The 22136-nt window shown below is 36.8% G+C and overlaps 2 protein-coding genes across 3 annotated transcripts; both read left to right on the top strand.

Annotated features, from left to right (window-relative positions):
- Positions 1-947: 947 nt before the first annotated feature.
- On the top strand, positions 948-14531 carry LOC120629520 (neuronal acetylcholine receptor subunit alpha-7-like). Of its 2 annotated transcripts, none has more exons than XM_039898480.1 (11): positions 948-1023; positions 8023-8162; positions 8652-8696; positions 9184-9293; positions 9438-9618; positions 9754-9829; positions 10243-10437; positions 10972-11168; positions 11856-12067; positions 12378-12480; positions 12557-14531. In XM_039898480.1, the coding sequence occupies exons 1-11, from the start codon at positions 948-950 to the stop codon at positions 12707-12709; spliced, it is 1488 nt and encodes a 495-aa protein (XP_039754414.1). In that variant the 3' UTR covers positions 12710-14531. The 2 variants fall into 2 exon arrangements, with proteins under 2 accessions (XP_039754414.1, XP_039754406.1); XM_039898472.1 differs by having other exon boundaries at positions 11856-12100.
- A 1011-nt stretch (positions 14532-15542) lies between these two features.
- Positions 15543-21809, top strand: LOC120634075 (acetylcholine receptor subunit beta-like 1). Its single transcript, XM_039904471.1, has 9 exons — positions 15543-15618; positions 16419-16555; positions 16677-16831; positions 16917-17007; positions 17095-17442; positions 18232-18425; positions 19098-19250; positions 19594-19858; positions 20614-21809. Exons 1-9 carry the CDS (start codon positions 15558-15560, stop codon positions 20776-20778), a joined length of 1569 nt encoding a protein of 522 aa, XP_039760405.1. The 5' UTR covers positions 15543-15557; the 3' UTR covers positions 20779-21809.
- The last annotated feature ends 327 nt before the right edge of the window (positions 21810-22136 follow it).

Genomic DNA, 22136 nt, shown 5'->3' with positions numbered 1-22136 from the left:
GAACCTTAAATACAGGTCTGCTTTAATAAATAGTTATTTTAGTCAATTGTAATAAATCTTCAATAAAAGAAGCTTTGGATAAAAACAACAGCTCCGAGCGTTCGCAAAGGGACAAAAATTTACATAATTAGATAGAGCACGAGAGAAAGAGTTTTAGGTGCGGGCGTTCGAGCGTACGGGCCAGGCTGCAAGCAGCGGCGCGGGCAATGCGCCGAGTGGCACAGGGTTACCAGAGAACAGACATTTTAGAATTGATTGTTTTTCCTCTATGTGACAATTACAATTCCGCTGAATCGAGTAATCAAAGACTTTGCTTTAAAACAATGATAGCTTTATACAGCTACTTAGTACTTGGCAAGGCAATATAGTTTCAGTCAAATATTACCCTTACCCTTAAATTGTTTCAAAAGAATCACTTAAATAAGTATACAGTAGAAACCATTGGATGAATTAAATCACAAAGTTTTTAAAATGTCTGGTGCTCGTTTCACTCGGTGTCTGCGTAGAATTGCCAGGCACTTCGGGAGACGGCAATGGTAACCCTGGCGCGGCGCGCGGCGCGTGAATGGGCGGCGGCGAGGCGGCTGCGCGCCTGCGGCACCTCCGCCAGTCCGCACACCGGCGGCTCCGCTGCCCCACGGTCGGCCGCACTCCGCTGAACAACAATGCTCAAAAACACAACCTAACTCGACAGACCCAGCGGCGGCGCAGTCGGCGATGCTCGAGGATCGGACGGCACGCGTGGCCGTCGGCGAGCGGTCCTGAAGAAGATTTGATTTATGAAAACCGTAAAAGAATTATTTTTTAAGCTGATCGTATTCGACGGATCGGAATAGCGGGGCGGGAGTGCGGCTACGGGAGGCGGGGGCCGGTGTCGCGGGTGTCGCGGATCGGGAAGATGGCGCGGCGCGCGGGCGCGGCGTGCGGCGCGGGCTCGCGGCGCTGACATGGCCGGCCGGGCGCGCCGCTCGCTGCAGGCGGCGCCCGCGGTGCTGCTGCTGCTAGGCCTGCTCTGGCCGAGGGGTAAGCCGCTAGAACCTGCATCCCACCCTGCCACCCTCGCCGCCACCGAACACAGACAGCCAACCACGTGCCAAAACCCATGTCATGTACTATACATATTACCCATCATCTTCATTTAATAAAATCAAAAAATATCGCATGATCTGGCTCAAGCTGCTACGCCATCGTGCCTGCCAACCATCGCCACTAACGAACTATGATTGCAGGGCAACATTTGAACTAACTCTTCATTGTCTATAGTAATACATTTTATTCTTGTTTTACCCACTACCTTCATTTAGTAAAATGATAAATTAGGCCTCATCTAGCCTAAGCTGCTTCGCCATGGTACCTGCTTACCATCCCACGCTCAATGCTCCACGCTCTACTAAACGAAACTACAATACAACCTGTTCCAACCAACTCTTCATTAAAATACCTAGTTGATTTTATTTTTGTATCACCACGAGACAAAACCTTTTTCGCGAAATTTACATCTTCTTTTAGAAAAATCATAAATTACGCCGGCCTTGTCTGGCCTACTCCGCCGTAGTCCCTGCGTACCATCCCACGTTCCATACCATCGATACTATTGAACACACTACAGTTTACAGAGCGACATTAGAACTAATTCTTCATTAAATATAGATTTTTTTAAAACCACTTAAAAAAGGCTTTAACGGGTACTTTACGTAATTAACACACTATTTTCATTTAGTAAAATGATAAATTAGGCCTGATCTTAAGCTGGCATGATATAGTGCCTGCCTTGCCACTTACAAACCCTGACTTCAGATAAACCTCAAAATGTTTTTTTTCATTATGTAGTTTCATTTTCATTTTCATTTTAATTTCAACACGTAACAAAGTCTCATTAGTGCACCTGAAATTGCTAATTTAGTAAACTCAAAAAATTGCTGTTACAATTGAGGTTTAATAGGCAGTAATACATAAAAGTGATGTGAGAGTATAGTGCTTATTGCCTCATTGATTTAATATGTTACTATCGTAAGTATGTGTTTAGGTACCAGTAAATAAAATGAAATCATAGTCTGCTTCTACATTATTCGTGTAAGAAAACCACACCACACAATCTCTTAAAGAGATTATCGTTAAAACCATACCTAATTTGACAACTCTATCTCTCTTTCTCTTTTAATCTATGCCACTTGGGTTAGGTAACTGAAGCAAATGCACATGTACGTACTAATAGTGAAAATACTGGCCTACTTAATTTAATACCACCGCGGTCAGGTAAACTATGGCTGTCAAGTCACTGCAGGTGATTTGAGATCTACGTTGATTTAACCCTCTTTCATATGAGTGGGGAGGTGTGCCCAACAGTGGGACAACAATAGGCTGATGATGGTGATGATGATGATGACGGTGATGACGGTGATTACGATGATAAACAAACACACTATCGTTGAGCAATAAACAGCCTCTGTAATATATGGGCTACATAACCAAAATATTAACTAATTTTATGGAATATTTTTCAATCACTGAATATCAATGAATATTCTTTATGCGAGCATACATTGACGTTGTTGGTTGTGACAGTTGTTTTACGGAAAATCTATTTTTTTTTTTCGAAAGGCAGGTTATTTATCTAACGATATCGGCAGCGATGTCGATAGAACCCGCCATAAACGATTGGTTTGTCAAAACCTGGCGGTAGTGCGGTGAATACGCAAGTGTATCCAGTTCTCTCGCCTATAAAGGTTCAATGAAAGACATTTAGTGGGTGCAAGCCCCACAAAACCATGCCGTTTTCCCTAACACAGTGGCATGCGTCAGACATTTCATCTCGAAAAAAGGTTATCTAACGACTGAAAAATCAGCACTTTTGAAATTATCGAAATTAATATCCCGTTGTACAATGCTAAAGCCAATTATATACAATTCAATATTTTTAATTAAAGCATGAAATTAATAGAAAATAACATATTATGCGCCGCGAGATTCAAATTCAAATTCAAAATTTCTTTATTCATGTAGGCCTATCACAGACACTTATGAAGCTTTCTAAAGATCAGAAACCCACACTAAGTGGTATCAATCGAAAAAAGTATCAGTAGGTAACATTTTTTCAGAAAAAAAATATTTTTATTTACGCATGGAAATAATCGCAAAATTAAGGTACCTTTGTATCTATTAATAAATTGTTTTTAAATGCATATAACGAAAATGTTATCGATAACCATATAGTAAGAGACGAGAAAGATAACGTGTTCATTTATAGTATTCATGATGAATATTCTTGAAAAATGCAGATTTAGTTCATACTCATATCTACTTTTTGCAGAAAGCTTAATGCCCACGTCTAGCACATTTAAGCCCGCCTACAAACGCCTAGTTGAGTACCGAAATACCGTGAAAGATTCTGCCCGTCGAAACATAAGTGGTGAAAATTCCAGACAAAAGAATGTGCTTTTAAGCGATGGCATTTTATTGGAGGCAATCTCAAGAGCGTTTATCGTCAGATAACGTAACAAGTATAAGAGAGTTCGCGAGAATGCTCGAGTGGTGATGTCAACGTTCTTTGGATTATATTTGATGCCGTCCATAATAATAAAAACAAAAAAAACCGGCAAATTCGGCATTCAGTATTAAGTCCTAATTAATTGATGAGAATTAAAAAATTCAGTGCAGAATGCTTTTACTATAACAAAATTGCATTCTGAAACTCTAAATTGAATTGCCGAGTTACTTTCTGAGGCTTAGTTTTGAAGTGGTTATATTCTAAGCCCACAAAAAACTTAGTTCAGCGCACATTAAATTTAACATTCTAAATGTTGTGTATAGAATAAACAATGGAATCCTTCATGCAACATAAGAATACAATTCTGTAGGGAGGTTGTGCATGGGTATCATATCATATTGGTAATCTTTATAATTTATTAGCTGATACCCGTGACTTCGTTCGCTTGTATTACGGTTTTTTTATTCCCGCGGTAACTCTCTTATTTCCCGAGATAAAAGGTAGCCTATGTTCTTTTCCATGTCAAAAGCTAGATGCGTGCCAATTTTCATTCAAATCCGTTCAGCCGTTTTTGCGTGATTGAGTAACAAACATCCACACTTTCACATTTATAATATTTCAACTCCGCCAGAGGCGCTAAACCAATTATCACAAGGTTTAGTTATTTTTCTTTTTATGTATGATCTTTCTTGTGCAATTGGAAAAAATACTAAAATTTCGATAAAAATTGTACATTTACTTCAAAACCGGTGCCATATATAGCGTTTGCCATTACATCAGCATTCTTTGTAATACTTAAAATTTACCCATGCAAACTACTTTCTTCTATTCTACACCCTATATGGTGGATTAAATAAAACGATTTTAGAAATAATATTTATAAACTAACTATGTAGATAAGATGCTTCCCTAACCTAAAAAACTTGGGATTTTTAGGTAACCTAACCTAACCTAAAGATCCCTTGGGACCCCATTATGAGACAGACTTTAGCGAAACACTTTCTTAAAAAACTATTTCTTTGTATAGACAATTATGACTAAAATCAAAGATGATATTTGGATGAAATATTAAGCAAAATATTTACGAAACTTATTAGCGAAACTTTTGAGCCCATATTTTCTGCAATATAAACATTTTGCAATATTCTCAAATTCTCATCATCTACGTAGATAGGTAGGTAACGTTGGCTGTTATTGGTTCACTCCGCAAACGGCTTTAATATCATGTGCCATCGTAGGATAACTCTAGGGAAGGGATATGAGATTTTTAGAGCTCCAAGGAGAAATAATAATATTTTTTGTCTGACATCTTTTTCATATTTTGTTATTATTTGAAACAATAAGTAGTTGAACACTTTCTTTTTACACAGTATTTTCTTACGACGTTGTCACGTTCAACTAGCGTCAGTAAGCCGACTTTACAGACAACCAATTTTTGGACAGGATACCTAATCCAGGAAGACAGGAAGCCTAATCGCCGACCACATGTCTTTTCATTCATTCTCAGCATATAACTGAAACACGCTAATTCCGGAGTGAGCTGTAAAATGTTTTCTAATGACATCTTTTTCTATCATATTTAAATTAATTTCATTTATCCAAACTTCCCATATACTGGAGAAGATTTGTTTGCGTTTATATGATAAACGTAAAACTATGCGACTGAAAAGAAAACTAAAACCTGCAAATCGAGCCAAGTCTAATGTAATACCCCACATGACCTAGTTACCATACTTTACAGTTTTGATTCTGGTTTTTGCTCTAACTTCACATGTTAATCTCAACGATTGTAGGTCATAGGGAAGTACCCTGTTTTTTTTTGTTTTATAAATCAGCCAGTAAATTTCAGTATAAATACTAAAAAGCTTTTTATTGCGTTTAATTTAAACTTTTAAATTTTCGCAGAAATAAAACTCTCTTATTCTTCTTCGACTATGCGTCATTATTCTAGGTTGGATCTGCTTACCGTTATATAGAATATGCCCACTTTGCCGGGTCTTGATTTTTTTGAGTCTATTGGCTCGTAGATCTGAGTTCACGATGTCTAGTGAAGTTTTCTTGTAAGACTGCAGATTAAGCTTAGGGGACGGCAATGAGTCTTCGATTACTGGCGAAAGTTAGTTGTCTCTAACACTGCGCCAACCGGGGATAAGATCATAACGCAGACGGTCACTTTGTGGGACGTTACTCATCCACCAAAGCATTTTATTCACTACGTACGCATAAAAGTAGTGCTCGAACGAAGGACTTTAGGTCGGTTGAACTTAAGCGGCATTCTGTGATCGAACAGAACACCAGTAAGGTCTCGACATAACGCCCAAGTAGAGCTTATATAATAAGCTTCGCTTTAAGACTTCGTTATCGTAGTCACCTGTGGACTGGTGTAGGATGGATCCAAAGTATCTATAAGATTATGCGCCACGTACGTTTTAACGGCCAATCAAAATACTGTCTGCGTGCGTGCTACATGCGAGATATTCCACCTTTGTTTCGAGGTGTCAATTCCCTATCAGAACACACTATCAACTTCTGCACAGCGTCTTCGCCTTCGAAGACGGGGACCTCGGCGTCTAACGTTATCCGGACGTGGGCTCACACCAGGGCCTCGGTGGCGTGTAGACTAATCACTTTCCAAATAACCTTCACTCCAATCGAGCCTCATGAGAGGCCTAACAGGCCGCAGGGTTCAAATTCTTCCTGGCAGAGCCTCATTCTGTGGTTACCCGCGCTACGGTTTACGGCACTCGCAATCGGTGTCAGGATTCGTATATGCAAATATTGCTGCAGTTATGAATAATGCCATACCACGTAGTAAACGTAATTTTGCTGGTGACGCGGTGGTTTTAAATTGATTTTTCTCAAAATGTTAGTATGTTTTTTGAGTTTGACCTACAATAATTCGTTATATTCGGTAAAGGAAAATAAGATAACACAATAGAATAGCAATAAAGTTATTTAAAAAAAACTTATTATTGCCTGAGCTATTCATCGTCCACAGCCTATTAATAAAAAGCTTCGAACCTCCACGTTGCTCCAATTCAGTCTGCCATTACGTGTTTTATTTTTATATCTCTATGGTCTATTCATTCTTCAATAGAATCAATAGCTATTTTATTCATTTTAGGCATAGTAATAAAATATTTAGCAATGAATATTACATCAATATTCTCACTGTAATTTCTGACCAAATATTAAAAAGCTTCGCTATGCCGCCTAAACTGCGGCATATTATGACCATTCTAAATTTTTATATAATAGTTTCGAAGGGATGTAACGCTGAAATATAATTTAAATTCATGCAAATAAGTAAAATGTTGTGAATTTTTTTTAAATTAAGTTTCTCAAATTATTGTATTGAAAATAATATTAAAATAAGTAGTAAAAGTACTTAATGTTTTAAAAATATTCTAAATTATATGGTAAAAAAGTGTACATAGGTACAAGTTAGGTGTATTACGTGTTTATCTTTTGTTTAGCACTATGAAAATGAATCTATGCTTGTAGAAGGCGGCCTTTATGTTAATCTGGATCATAAACTCGAGCATGAAAGAGAAATAAACATTCAAATATTCAAACACACTTTCGCATTAATATTGTAGTAGCATTTTATTCTTGATTAACAAACTACAATTAATTTATTCATCTGTAGTATGAAAAGAAAGCAACCGTAAAGAGTGCCATAGTGTTTGTATCCTCTTTCGTTATATTACAAGTTCAAATATTAGATATATACAATAATATAAACTAGGGGTACAACGAAGTGGTGATAGCCCAGATGGTAGGAGCTCGACTTCACTTTTGCAGCACGCAAATTTTATCTTTGAAAAAATGAAAAAAAAATGAAAAATGTTTTATTTGTTATCTCAATCTCATTACAAAACAATAGGCTAAGACTAATTTAAGTTTGGAAAACCCCTATCTATCTTTTCTAAGTCATGTGCGTTTTAAGTAATTATAATATCACTTGCTTCAACCGATCACCGTTGAAAAACATCGTGAGGAAACCTGCATGCCTGAGAGTTCCCCATAATGTTCTCAAATGTGTGTGGAGTCCACTAATCCGCACGGTGCCAGTGTGGTGAACTACGGCCGTAACCCCTTGTTCCTATTGCTAATAATTTGAGATTCGAAGGAATACTATACCAATGTCGAATGTCAAATTATTGTATAAGTAGACATTACTATGAATAGTGTTAGTGATACGGAACGGAAAACATCTGGAAATTTAAACAGAGCGGTGGAGATGCTATTTTGTTACTTGGATATGATTTATTATTACCATCACGCTATAATGCCTTTCTACAGGATACACGTCTTCCTCTATAGGGTAGAGGGATTAACAGCGTAGGACGTACCACACTGCACTGCTCCAATGCGGGTTTTCATTCTTGATTGGCAACAACTGAGACCGTTACGTTGTGAATACTTTGATACAGTCAATCTCCAAATAGTTATGTTATGTATGTACTTTTATAAATAATATATACAATTATATTAAAAACTATAATATAATATTTATTTAATGTCTCTTTTAGAGGTTCGCTGCGGACACCACGAAAAGCGGCTGCTACACCATCTGTTGGACCATTACAACGTGCTGGAGCGGCCCGTGGTTAACGAGAGTGACCCGCTTCAGCTCTCCTTCGGCCTTACGCTCATGCAGATCATAGACGTGGTAAAATGTTGTAACATTCATTCCTCATAATGCCTTACTTTGTTTTTCACTTACCATTAGTATCAGTGGCTTCAATATCTATGAAAGAATCATAACATGACATTTCCAATCGCTATAAACTTATGCTCATGCAGATTAAAGCCTTGCTATAAAACTATTTTGCCTGTATGTATGTCTCTTGCTATATGATTTTCCATAAAATCACCTTGATTAGACTCTAGAAAGGCTCACGCAACAATGATCCTAGCCTTTTAACATGACATAATTTTATTTATCTATAAAGATCCTTGAAATACATAGGTATGTAATAGTACCTACCAATTATTAAAGGTATGCTGTGCTTCTTTGAAGATTTAAGATTTAGATGTATTAAATAAACCCTCCTAAATAAAGAAAGCGAAGCTTAATTAAGCTTAACTTTCATTCGTTATTAAACAAAAAATAATAAAAACCTCAACTAAATTTCTTTAATTAAATATTTCTTCGCAGGATGAAAAGAACCAGCTACTAATAACTAACATCTGGCTTAAACTAGTAAGTATTAGGGCAATAAAGTGGCATTTAAATTTTTAGTATGACTAGAATTAAGTTAAATAAATAATGAAATGTCTGAATTTAAAATTGTCGTAGGGGAATTTGAATTTTTGTTTAAAATAAATATTTTAGAAATTTGTCTGATTATACCTTGACCCCTTTCGCCAATTTTAATTACAGGCGGTCTTTCTAATAACATGAAATAAAAACTACTTTAACATGTAACTATATAATTTAGATAACCTTAGTACATACATACTTAATTCACATTATCTACTAACTAACGCACAATGTCTAAATAAATACCGACCATAATATTATATATTTATTTAAATACGGTAAACACTAAATATTATATTTATTTAATATATCTTTTAGAGGCTTTCTGCTGCATTTATAAGTACCTACAATATTATGCATCATAATATTGTTCTCATCTGTAAATTTAGCGCTCCATCAATTAATAAATTTTCTTTATATTGCCTAGGAATGGAATGATATGAACTTGAGGTGGAACACTTCGGACTTCGGTGGGGTCAAAGATTTAAGAGTACCACCCCACAGACTATGGAAACCAGATGTTCTTATGTACAATAGGTAATAAAACTTTTTCATTGCAATACTAAGTAGATCTTACTGTGTATTGGCAATAAAACATCAATAATAACCCACGTTATATTTTTTTTGTATTATGCTTTGTGTTGGTGTGTAATAAAGAATTTAATTTTTTTATTCATATAGTGCGGATGAAGGATTTGACAGCACCTATCCCACAAACGTAGTAGTGCGAAACAACGGCTCCTGTCTCTATGTACCACCTGGAATATTTAAAAGTACTTGCAAAATAGACATAACCTGGTTTCCTTTCGACGACCAAAGATGCGAAATGAAATTTGGCAGCTGGACTTATGATGGTTATCAAGTAAGTGAAATAAGCATGCATTTTTTAAATGATAAGTTAACATCACATTTGAAAAAATCGCATTAATTTATAATCCCATGAGCCCATATAACTATATATATATTTATAACTATATATTTACCTTTCACTTTATAGCTGGATCTTCAACTACAAGATGAAGGTGGTGGAGATATCAGCAGTTTTGTAACAAACGGTGAATGGGAACTAATAGGTACATAGTATTTTTTAAATAATGAAATTACAATGTAAAGGACATTCCTATTAGGTACAGTAGTTTTAAAAACATTCGTACATCTCATCATCTTTAACTCTTTATCTTTATGTTATACAGAGTGTTTCCTATCTTATCAACTGTCATCAAAAATATTCCTTAAAAGTTCCACAGTACACAATGAAAAATATCGTTAGAAATACTTAATATATTTTGATAATCCAACCTACCCTGTGTGGAAAGTGACTCTTAAATGTAATGTTTTTAAATGCGTTAGAAGTTGGTTGGACGTTTTTTCCTTACTACGTTAGAAATTGATAAAATATTATTTTAAGAATGCAGTTCGCATAGAACGTAGAATCCGTAGTACCCTTATAGCAGATTGGACCTATTATTTGCTGGTTTGTTCACAGGTGTACCTGGCAAGCGTAACGAGATCTACTACAACTGTTGCCCCGAGCCGTATATCGATATTACTTTCGCGGTGGTGATTAGACGGAAAACTTTATACTACTTTTTCAATCTGATCGTTCCATGCGTGCTTATAGCCTCAATGGCTTTATTGGGATTTACTTTACCACCAGATTCCGGCGAAAAACTTTCATTAGGTAAAATAGCGTTATTAAATCTATATCTATACTTATAATAAAACTTTAACAGGTCGAATGCACATTGAAGATATGTTGAAATTTATACCATACTGGAGCCAAACTGTAATTTTTTTTTCATTAGTTTATCAGTCCGTCTGTCGGTCTGTAACTTAGGTATTCATAACGAAGAAAGATGGCCTAAAATGGAAAAATCCTTAGCATTTATGAGTTATACAAAAATGTAAGGATAGGCAGTGCTTTTGTGCACGTATGAAGTGCACGCCACTGTACCTACTCAATGAATTCAAATGAAACTTTACACGATTTGAGTTCATACCACAAGGTAGGACGTAGGATACTTTTTTTCCGCAATTAATACAATGAACCGATTTAAATAATTGTTTTTGCACTGGATATGCTGTAGTATCATTTTATTAGTATGGTACTGAATTAAAGGGTTGCCAAGTATGTATAAGGTCTAGATAAAAAAAATTAGACTTGAGATATTATTAAATTTTTATGATCACTTAAATATTTATATTGTATTTGTAGGTGTGACAATTCTGCTGTCGCTGACAGTGTTTCTTAACATGGTAGCAGAGACAATGCCAGCAACGTCAGATGCTGTACCACTATTGGGTACATATTTCAACTGCATCATGTTTATGGTGGCTTCATCGGTGGTGTCCACGATTCTTATCCTCAACTACCACCATCGACATGCAGATACACACGAAATGAGCGACTGGGTTCGTATCATGACCAAAACAATGCTATTCATCATTTTAAAGTCCCATTAATACCATCAAGCCTAACAAATTCTGGGCTATTCGTATTTGTATAAATTTTCCAAATCATCCCTATCATCTCAACTGCTGGACGTCCGTAGGGATTTCTGTATGCCACGGTCTTGTATCGCCCGTTTGTATTTAGCTTCTTTGTCATCACTATCATCACAACTAGGCACTGGACGTCTTTGGGGATTTCTACATTCCAGGGTCTTGTACAGCCCGTTTGTATTTAGCGTCTTTGTCATCACTATCATCACAACTACTGGACGTCTTTGGGGATTTCTACATTCCAGGGTCTTGTACAACCCGTTTGTATTTAGCTTCTTTGTCATCACTATCATCACAACTTCTGGACCTCTTTGGGGATTTCTACATTCCAGGCTCTTGTACAGCCCGTTTGTATTTAGCTTCTTTATCATCACTATCATCACAACTACTGGACCTCTTTGGGGATTTCTACATTCCAGGGTCTTGTACAGCCCGTTTGTAATAGCTATTTTATCATCACTATCATCTCGACTGATAGACGTCTGTAGTTATTTCTGTATTCCATGATCTTTTAACATCCAGTCCAATAGATCTTAGAGAATGTTTAATTTATATTTAGAATCTTTAAGTGATTTAATCAATGTATATATTCTGTAGATTCGGTGCGTGTTTCTCTACTGGCTGCCTTGGATCCTCCGAATGTCCCGGCCAGGGTCTGCAACAACACCACCGCCAGCTCGCGCTCCTCCACCGCCGGACTTGGAGTTGCGCGAACGCTCGTCCAAGTCGCTACTAGCTAACGTGCTCGACATCGACGATGACTTCCGGCATACCCACGCACAGCAGCCACCTTGCTGCCGATACTACAGGTCCCTCGACGATCTACACGAACACTACTCGCCGTAAATAGCACGGTTACAATACTACAACCCGCCTCGAACGTTCCGCAGTGCAACCTGGCCCTAACAGCTTAACCAACATCAAAACTAATTCATCTTAATTCACATCTTAGATTCTTCATAGTAACTCTAGGTACTTATATCAAAAAATATATTTTGGGTCTTGGGTCTTTCTATCGCATTTATCAGCATAACTCCCGTAGCGCCCTACGTTCCTCTGCCGAACCTGTAGAGTAGAACGCAAAAGTTTTCAGAGAGTTACAGAGCCATGTTCTTGCAGGAGTGGCGAAGAAAACGGCGCGGGTCTAGCGGCACACAGCTGTTTCGGTGTCGACTACGAGCTCTCGCTCATACTTAAAGAGCTTCGAGTCATCACAGATCAGGTCTGCAATGGAATTAAGGGTTATCATTTTACTAGCTTAACCAGGAATTGAACTAATTTTTCCATAATTGTTACAGATGCGCAAAGATGATGAAGACGCGGACGTTTCGCGCGACTGGAAATTCGCTGCCATGGTCGTGGACAGACTGTGCCTTATTATCTTTACCCTGTTCACAATCATTGCCACGCTAGCCGTGCTGCTGTCCGCACCGCACATCATGGTGTCGTAGCGACCCGCCCGCCTGCGGCTGCGCATGCGTAACGTTCTGTGATACCGCGAATATATATTAAGTTGTGATGTGTGAAGCGGTGCGAGCGTCAAGGCCGCGACGAAGAAGTTGCCGCCGCCCGCCTCGCCGCCCGCGCCCCCCTATAGAGATAAGTTACCGCTGACTGCCATCCCTATGCATTGAAACAAATACTGCCTATCCTGTATCTTGTCCTTTTATTTCTCAGGCCTCTCCTTCAGCGGCTTAGTCTATGCTCTTCCAAAATTGAACGACTGGTGTTTTTACACAGAGAACAATAAACATTATTTCTTGCGCAGCAATCTTTGACATGCACAAAAACATATGCAAATACTTTTCTGTTCAAAAGTGATTTTATGCATTCAATTCTGTATCTGTTCAGATAAAAATATTATAAAAATTGTTATGGTTGCAATAAGTGACTTATGACGCCGACACGGCGTTCTTATGGCAAGGCTTTATAGTGATCTACGCTAGAATAGTCGCCATTTCAGACCATAATCCATGATTATGGGAAATTTCAAAAATTATAGCACAAAAACGTCTTCCTTCTTACCGTTGATCAACCTGTCGCGTTTAAAATTTAAATCTTTGTTATATCTTTCTCGAGTCTTGAAATTTATGTACAGTTTAGGATTTGGGCAGTGAAGCAATGGCCCTTCGTTTCCTTCTTATTCGATTCCGTGAATCGTGGTTATGATCCCTAACTTTATTTTCAGATGTATTTGTGTCAGTAGCTAGTATAGAACTTTACAAACAATGTTGATTCAATTGGTACAGGTTGTGAACGGGCCTCGTTGTGAACGGGTCGATATTGTTATAAATGGTAAAATATCCAAAGCTATAGCTTAATAAAACGTTCGTTAAAAGTTGTAGTTAAAATATTATTTTATTAAAATCATACTCGGGTCTTTCGGATTAACGTATACAAATAATTACATTACATGGTGATATCACGTTTGTACCTTGTACTTCTTTCGATACGATCATACCTAATACTGAAATATTGTAGCTTTTTAAAGTTTCTCAATCAGCGAATATATCAAACCGAAATATATAGGCATACTTTTAATATACAACCATCAGTTGATTCTTGTCATCCACTAATAATTTTATTGTTCAACCAAAACATATATTTATCTATGTTGGCGTCTACTTCGTGGCGCCACGGAACCATACATCGATATCAATTTTCTATAGACCTCGATTGGGTAACCTCTCACGGATTAAAGTCCCATGAAAATGAATAATTTTACAAGAAGTCCACCGAGATTTGGTTAACTATATTATTATTATCATCTCACCTAACATTTTTATCAGTCATTTAAGTCAAAAGTTGTCTACTTAAGATTAATTTCTCGAAAACATTGTGAGCCTCCTAAAAGAAAAACGTACAATTGTTATTTGGAGCTGCGCGGGTACATCCAGTCGAAAAGCTTGTACCCTCGCAGGCCTCCTGAAATTCTGTTTTTCTTGTTTGAGGTACTGCGTTAAAATAATCATAGGCGTTCCTTTGGAAGTTGCGGAACGAATGTGATTATCTGCCAGTGTTTTCCATCATCTCTTTATTTATTTACTGTTATTTATCGAGTTCTCCTGAGCCGTCGAGGTCGGGGAGAGCCGTGCGGAGGATAAGGCACATTGGGTACCTTCTTGTTTGGTACAACTATCTTTGTATTGGATAGTTTGTTAATGCGCCGCATCCACGCCGGCGTTGGGACGATGTTTGTCCCCGTAATTTGTTCAATTGTTAGGGTTAATACTCTGAATTGCACTTTGTTTATTAAATATAAACGAATGAAAATGTCTTTTATTTCTTATTACGTAACCTTACCTACTCAAATTTTCTAATATGCGACAAAGGGGCACATATTAGTAATAAAGTAGGCCTTGACCTAAATATTCTTGGGTAGAAGGCGACACTGTAACTGTAGACAATCGATGATATCCCGAGGGATAGCCTGCACATGCGCAGTTTGCTTGTGCAGAACAGGAAAAAGTAAGAGCCTGTAGGTTTTAACATCAGCAAGTTACGTAGCAAATACAATGCAAACAGATTTTGAAAACGTAAAGCTACGGGACTACGCTTTTATCAAGTTCAATTAAAACGTAAAGAATAAAGATTCTCTAAAACTGTATTTATGTGAAAATTATTTTCTGTTTTCAAAACGAGATTATTAATGCTTATTATATCTAGATACTTAAGTACCTATAAACTAGTAACGGGATTAAAACGTTGATTGACGTTAATATTTACGATATTAATAATTATTTTGTGAACTAAATTCATACAAATTAAAAAAAATATTCTATAAATTTAACCCCAAAAACCCTACTAATTTTGTAGTAGCACCATATACTTATGTTATGACACTATTAGTATGGGCTTGGAGCCAATCAATTAATAATCTTTGAATAAGATCACGATTGTATGTTTTAGAAACGTTCGCACGCCAACCCGCATAACAACATCATTGAGTGTCTAAGCTCTATTCTTCTCTCGCGTCTCATGTATGAAATATGGATATTCCTAGTTATAGGACATTAAAAGGCTGAAAATAACGAATATGTTGTATGTACCTACTTTAGACCTAACTTAATTATTCATATAATTAGAATTCATTTGTAAAAAACAATGTCTATAATGAGTTAAATAGTCTGGTGTTAAAGGATTTGCCTTATGATAAGATTCACGGAAAAGTTGGGCGGGCGGTAAGTAAGGGCGTAGGCGGGCGGGCGGGGGCGGGCGGAGGGCCGGATGAGAACCGGTCGGCTTGCGGCGGCGCGGTGATGCGTATGTATATTCTACCGTGCGGTAGTGTATGCCGCCATGACGGCAGGGTCGCGCGCCCCATTGCTCATCATCGCACTATTTGCAGCACTTTATTCAGGTACGCGATAATGATTTTCACTGAATAATCAAATCTAACATATTAAAATTCAAAACCTGAGTATTAAATTCTTTTATATTGTTTTATTTCGGCAGTACACATACCGCCTGTTAACCTCCAGATAAAATGTTAACAGTTATTAAGTATAATTGATTTGTAATAGAAATTATATTATATATTTTTGTATTAAATTGTAGCATCGTTCATTATTATTATTCTAAAATATATGAAGCAGGGTTTTCTTTACTCAAAACGGAGAGCACTACATTCGTCTGTAAAAATAAGCAGCATCGTTTATAAATTAAGTATTAAAGCATACAAAAGTGAAATAGTTTAGATAGTCTTATATTTGAAGAAATCATAATCAGTTTATCTTGTGATATGATCATTATTGATCGTGGCTGCAGCATCAGTAGCTAACCGTGAACGCGCCTATTTCGAGTACGTAATCAATCAAGAAAAATGTGTTTACGTACACATTACTTTAACCAGTTCATCGATTTTTTTGTATATATGTGAAACAAAATAAATTACTTACCTGATTTGTAGTCTCTACTTATAAGATTTACGGAAAACAGATAAATATTTCCTTAGGAATAAAGGACATTATAAATCTTTCAACAGTGAAATATCCATAAATTATACAAGTAACTACCATCAACAGTCACCTAGATATTAACCGCATGCGTTATTTTTTTTTTTGTACTGAGATGAATTTTATCGCAATGGACATACCTACAAACTGGCAAAGACGTAGCGTTTTTTTATTCATGGTAGTTAAAACAAAATTTTATTCTTAGGATGGTGTTCCGAGGACGAAGAGCGACTTGTCCGAGATCTGTTTCGAGGTTACAACAAGCTGATCCGGCCTGTTCAAAATATGACACAAAAAGTAGACGTTCGTTTCGGCCTTGCCTTTGTACAACTAATTAACGTGGTAAGGTTTATTTTAACAATCCTAATTAAAAAATATCCTTTTTAAAATAAATTGTTACTTATTAAAAGCTCAGATACAAATCGAAAATGGAGTACCTAATGATAACTTCTTTCAATTACAGAATGAAAAGAATCAAATCATGAAATCAAACGTTTGGTTGCGATTGGTATGGATGGATTACCAGCTGATGTGGGATGAGGCTGACTACGGAGGTATTGGTGTACTGAGATTACCTCCTGACAAAGTTTGGAAGCCAGACATTGTACTCTTCAACAAGTAAGTATTTCATTAAGCAGCAATTCGTCATTGTACCAATCTCAATTTGTGTTTTTTTTAAAAGGTAAAGCAATTTTTTTTTTAGCGCTGATGGCAATTATGAGGTGCGATACAAATCTAATGTGCTTATTTATCCAAATGGAGAAGTTTTATGGGTGCCCCCGGCCATATATCAGGTAAATATAATCGTCATATAATTGTTACAGAGAATTTATTACCACATCACTTTTTTTAGCACATTAATATTGTATTATTTTTTTCAGAGTTCTTGTACCATAGATGTAACTTACTTTCCATTCGATCAACAAACTTGCATCATGAAATTCGGATCATGGACTTTTAATGGGGACCAAGTGTCGCTCGCATTATACAATAACAAAAACTTTGTCGATCTCTCAGATTACTGGAAATCTGGGACTTGGGACATCATTGAAGTACCTGCTTATTTAAATATATACGAAGGCAACCATCCGACTGAAACGGATATTACGTTTTACATAATAATTAGGAGAAAAACCTTGTTTTACACCGTCAACTTGATTCTACCGACAGTGTTAATCTCCTTCCTCTGCGTTCTTGTATTCTACTTACCTGCAGAAGCTGGAGAAAAGGTAAGTTTTTATTAAAGGTTAATATTCATAATGAACCTGTTTGTTTAGTTGTTTAATGGTTAGTCACCTACGTACACCTTTGGAAGTAGTGGAGTTTTTTGTTTCAGAGCTCGCACAGGATATTACACGCTATGCTTATTCGCCGGTCTAAAGGGCGTGGTTTCCGGTGTAATTACAGGCAAATAAACTCAACACTTGCACCTCAGTCCTCACATTTATAGACACAGGGCAGCACTTTGGACGTGTTCCTTGCATGCCCTTAGAAGCGTTGCTCTGCTTATAAGCGACGATTTAACACATACCTAACATCATGAGAGAAAACTCCTTATTCCATCGACTCTAACTAAAAAAAATATTCTTCACCTCTACTACACTGACCCTAACATAAATTTGATTTAATTAAGATGGTCTATTTGTAAATTTCTATATTAAATTCTGTGTGGTTTATAAAATTTGCCTTTGTTACCTTTGAACCAATTAATACGACCAACCAGATGGCAAATGGAAAACCATCGCCTTAACAAGGCAAGACTAAGCAGGGGATGCAAAGAACTCATCCTGCAACATGCCGTTCTGTGTTCATCAACCTTATTTGTATGTTAACCTCATGTGCCTGTAATTACATGCCCACCACGGCCTTCAAACGGAACACAGCATTGCAACAACGCTGCTTCGCGGCAGAAATAAGCATGGCGGTCGCGGTAGTTCATCCCCAGACGAGCTGTCTCCAAAAGCTCTACCAGTACTGTACTTAAATATGTTTGTATTAATTTATTTTATTTATTTCAGGTAACTTTAGGTATAAGCATTTTACTGTCACTGGTGGTGTTCCTGCTGCTAGTTTCAAAGATACTCCCACCTACCTCGCTGGTCTTGCCACTCATTGCCAAATATCTACTGTTTACATTTATCATGAATACTGTCAGTATACTGGTGACTGTCATCATTATTAACTGGAACTTCAGAGGACCTCGGACGCATAGGTAAGTTTATTTGTTGAATTATGGACTTCCATTTCGCCTGCCATATTTTAATTCGAATCAGCAGGCAGAATATAAATAAATTTGTTGGTAAAATAAATATACTACGACAACACAAATCGCCATCTAGCCCCAAAGAAAGCATATATTGTGTCAAGGGTAAGGCGTAAGGTAGGTAAGGTAAGACGACTTAGGAACATTTTACTTAAATACTAATAAAACAGATAAACACCCAGAAACTGAAAAAACATTCATGTTCATCACACAAACATTTTCCAGTTTTGGGAATAGAGCCTTGGACTCAGAAAACAGGGTCGCTGCCCACTGTGCCAATCGGCCGTCAGATAATGTTCATTCATCAAAATGTATTCACAATTCTGACTTCGTAAACATACGCTTTACCCGCATTTATGCCATCATCGTGGTCCTCAGCATATAAAGTCCCACTACTAGCCACAGACCTCAAATCTACTTACTACATAGGAAAGAAAGACCTATCACGCTGAAGATTAGGAATAATGAAGCATAGACCTAATGTATAAAAGGAGAGAGACATTTAGAAAATAGACATATAGGCTCCAATACGGGCTAGCATTTGGTAATATTGAAATAATTACATTTCCCAAGAATTAAGTTCAAAAATTTCCTATTGGAACACCTTCATAAATGTTCCAGAATGCCACTTTGGATCCGAAGTGTCTTTCTACACTACTTACCGGCAGGACTTCTTATGCGACGACCTCGGAAGACACGTCTACGTTGGATGATGGAAATGCCGGGTATGGGTGCCCCTCCACAACAGCCTCACGACTTGCCCAAGCATATAAGGTAGACTGTACCTACTTTTACGAAGATATTTTAGCATGATGTATAAAAATAATCGAGATAAAATAATTATAGAACTTAATGTTAATGAAAGCTGTAGAACGTAAAGCTTTTTTTATTTATATTCCACAAGTTAGCCCTTTAATTAAATCCTTATTTTTTTTTATATCTGAAAGGACATCAACAGCTATTTCGCCAGAATGTTTTAAAGGAAATGCTACAAATATTTTGTTTCTAATCATTGTGACTGGCCGCTGAAAGGTGTGCACAGCATTTACTCATTTCATTCATTCATTCAAAACAAGTAAAAAAAAAAACATAAATTTATTATTGAATTGTTTTATAGCGCCATCGGAGCTAAACAGAGTAAAATGGAAGCGATGGAGCTGTCGGACTTGCATCATCCCAATTGCAAAATAAATCGAGCATCAGGCGGTGGCGGCGAGGTTGGTGCTCTGGGTGGTCTTGGAGCACTTGGTGGCCTGGGTCTTGGCGAGAGACGAGAATCTGAGAGCTCTGATTCGCTACTTTTGTCTCCTGAAGCCGCTAAAGCTACAGAAGCGGTCGAGTTTATTGCAGAACACTTGCGTAATGAAGATCTCTATATACAGGTAAATTAAGGAAATAAATATGAGGTAAATTTTCACTACGACCCTCTCGTCCAAACTTCTGATGGTATCAAAAGTATCAAGCAGTTTCTTTTGGATTTCAAAAGCAGTGAGATTTTGTACACAGTTGCAGCATAACCATTTTATGATTTAGACATGGTATCTGCCAGCACTTGCATCCACGAAAATATTGTAACCTTGTTGGAAGATCTTTAAAATCTTGTGCTGCATAACTGCAGAGCCTTTACCCAACAATACAGTAAAACAGAGTCTACTTTAAAACAGTAAAAGCTATAGAAGATCTCTTAATTATAGCATGCGGCGCACAGATGGCGTGATAAAGAAGCACTCCTTCTTAATTTTGATATTAGAAATCTCCTGCTATTTCTATGCACCATACCGTTTGGTATTATTTTAGTTCCATATAAGTAGGTACTCTTCATCATCATCGTTATAACCCTTTATCGGACTACAACAGGGTCTCCTCCCAGAGTTATAAAAGCTTTTTCCGTAGTCCAACAATTGCCAAGTGCGGATAGGTAGACTTCACACGCGATTGAAAACTTCATGGAAAACTCTGACTCAGACTTCAGACATGCAACGATGACATCACGATGTTTTCCGTCACCGTGATTGCCTAAAAAAGGTTAAGTTTCAGGCAGCTTCCAGTTGATTGTCTCAGTGATCGACCTTTCTCTTCATTAATAGGTTATCACTGCGTTTTAAATAAAATATATTTCTTGTTTTATTTATTTCAGACGCGAGAAGATTGGAAGTACGTTGCAATGGTGATAGACAGGCTGCAGCTTTACATATTTTTTATTGTAACAACCGCAGGCACAGTTGGGATATTAATGGACGCCCCGCATATCTTCGAATACGTTGATCAGGACCGCATCATAGAAATATATAGGGGAAAATAAGTTTATAACACAAATTTCAGAAAACTTATACCTACCTTCCTAAATTCAAAAAAATAAATGTTTTAAGATCCATAGCGATAATGTCAACACCAATAGTATTATAGGTGATTAGAGGTATCTTTATAATACCTTTACTTACTGCATTAGATATATCTAATTTATTTCAACAAACTAATAGAATTATAAAATGGCTGTGTTTGAAGTTAGAAAAAGCACATTTAGCATCGATCAATAATCTTTATAAGTAGTCATACCTTTGGCATGAAACGTGTTCTGTAAGTAGGTTTAATTATTAACTTTGTCGCTAAATATATTATACTTAAAACTGACCCTCCTAATACCTAAGTAATACAATAAAACGGTCAATAAGTTTAATAACACTTTCATAAAAATACACTTTCAACGATAATAAACGATAGCCAGCCTTGCAATTATTTCATTTTTCATGTGCGACAGAACTAAACTTTAACTTAGGTAGGTGGGTACTTGTGGAGTTTAATTTTGGTTACGGCCTACAGTCACCTCACTCAGAATTACGCGCGAGGCTGGCGCTCAGAAATATCGCCAACGTAAGAATTTGGAAGTGTAACGTACAGAATCAGATACAAAATTTAGTAAAAATATATTTTCGAAGAATTTTAAATTACTAATACATTTATCACTGAAAAAGGGTTTAGTTCTCGTATTGTTATTATCAGGACAATTCAATTTACTATTTTGCCCACTTTTGTCAAAATACCTAGTAAAACATCATCATCTGAAAAACGTAAGCGAGAGTATACCTACAGGTGTGACATAGTTAGTTTGAAGAATTATGGCGTTAGTTTAGTCGCACTCAGGATGTGATTTGCACAGCGCTGCCGACGCAGGTGGGACGGCTTGTTTAGGCCCCGTCATATCGGCTTTCACAAATTGTTTAAAATGTTATCCAAAAAAACATCCTGTATAAGCGCAGGACGTAGTATCACAGCTTATCGAATCATTGATACACTTAAAAAAATGTAACACTAGATTTTAGTAAGTAAATAAGATTAGAGAAATTATTTTTACTGTTTTAATAGCAGTAAATATAGGTACCTAATTAATTCTGCGGTAGATAACTACCCTAGTTATCTTATTCCTTAGGTACCTATTTTTGATAGTATTATTATAGTGATAAGATAACCTACTAGGTTTGTTACCTGTATATCTAATTATATTAAAATTGTTATTATTAAATCGCTAAAATATTGTGACAAGAATCTTCCATCAAAGCTTCCAATCAATGTTAATAAGTTAAGAAACTACTTTCTTAGTTCAAATACCTGCTCTTCATTCTTACTTTGTATCAACACTAAATGGATAATTAAAAACAGTGT

Source organism: Pararge aegeria, chromosome 2 (genome assembly GCF_905163445.1).
Source record: "Pararge aegeria chromosome 2, ilParAegt1.1, whole genome shotgun sequence".
Lineage (NCBI taxonomy): Eukaryota > Metazoa > Arthropoda > Insecta > Lepidoptera > Nymphalidae > Pararge > Pararge aegeria.
The sequence above is the reverse complement of the archived record's forward strand: the minus strand, read 5'-3'. Positions and strand labels throughout refer to the sequence as shown.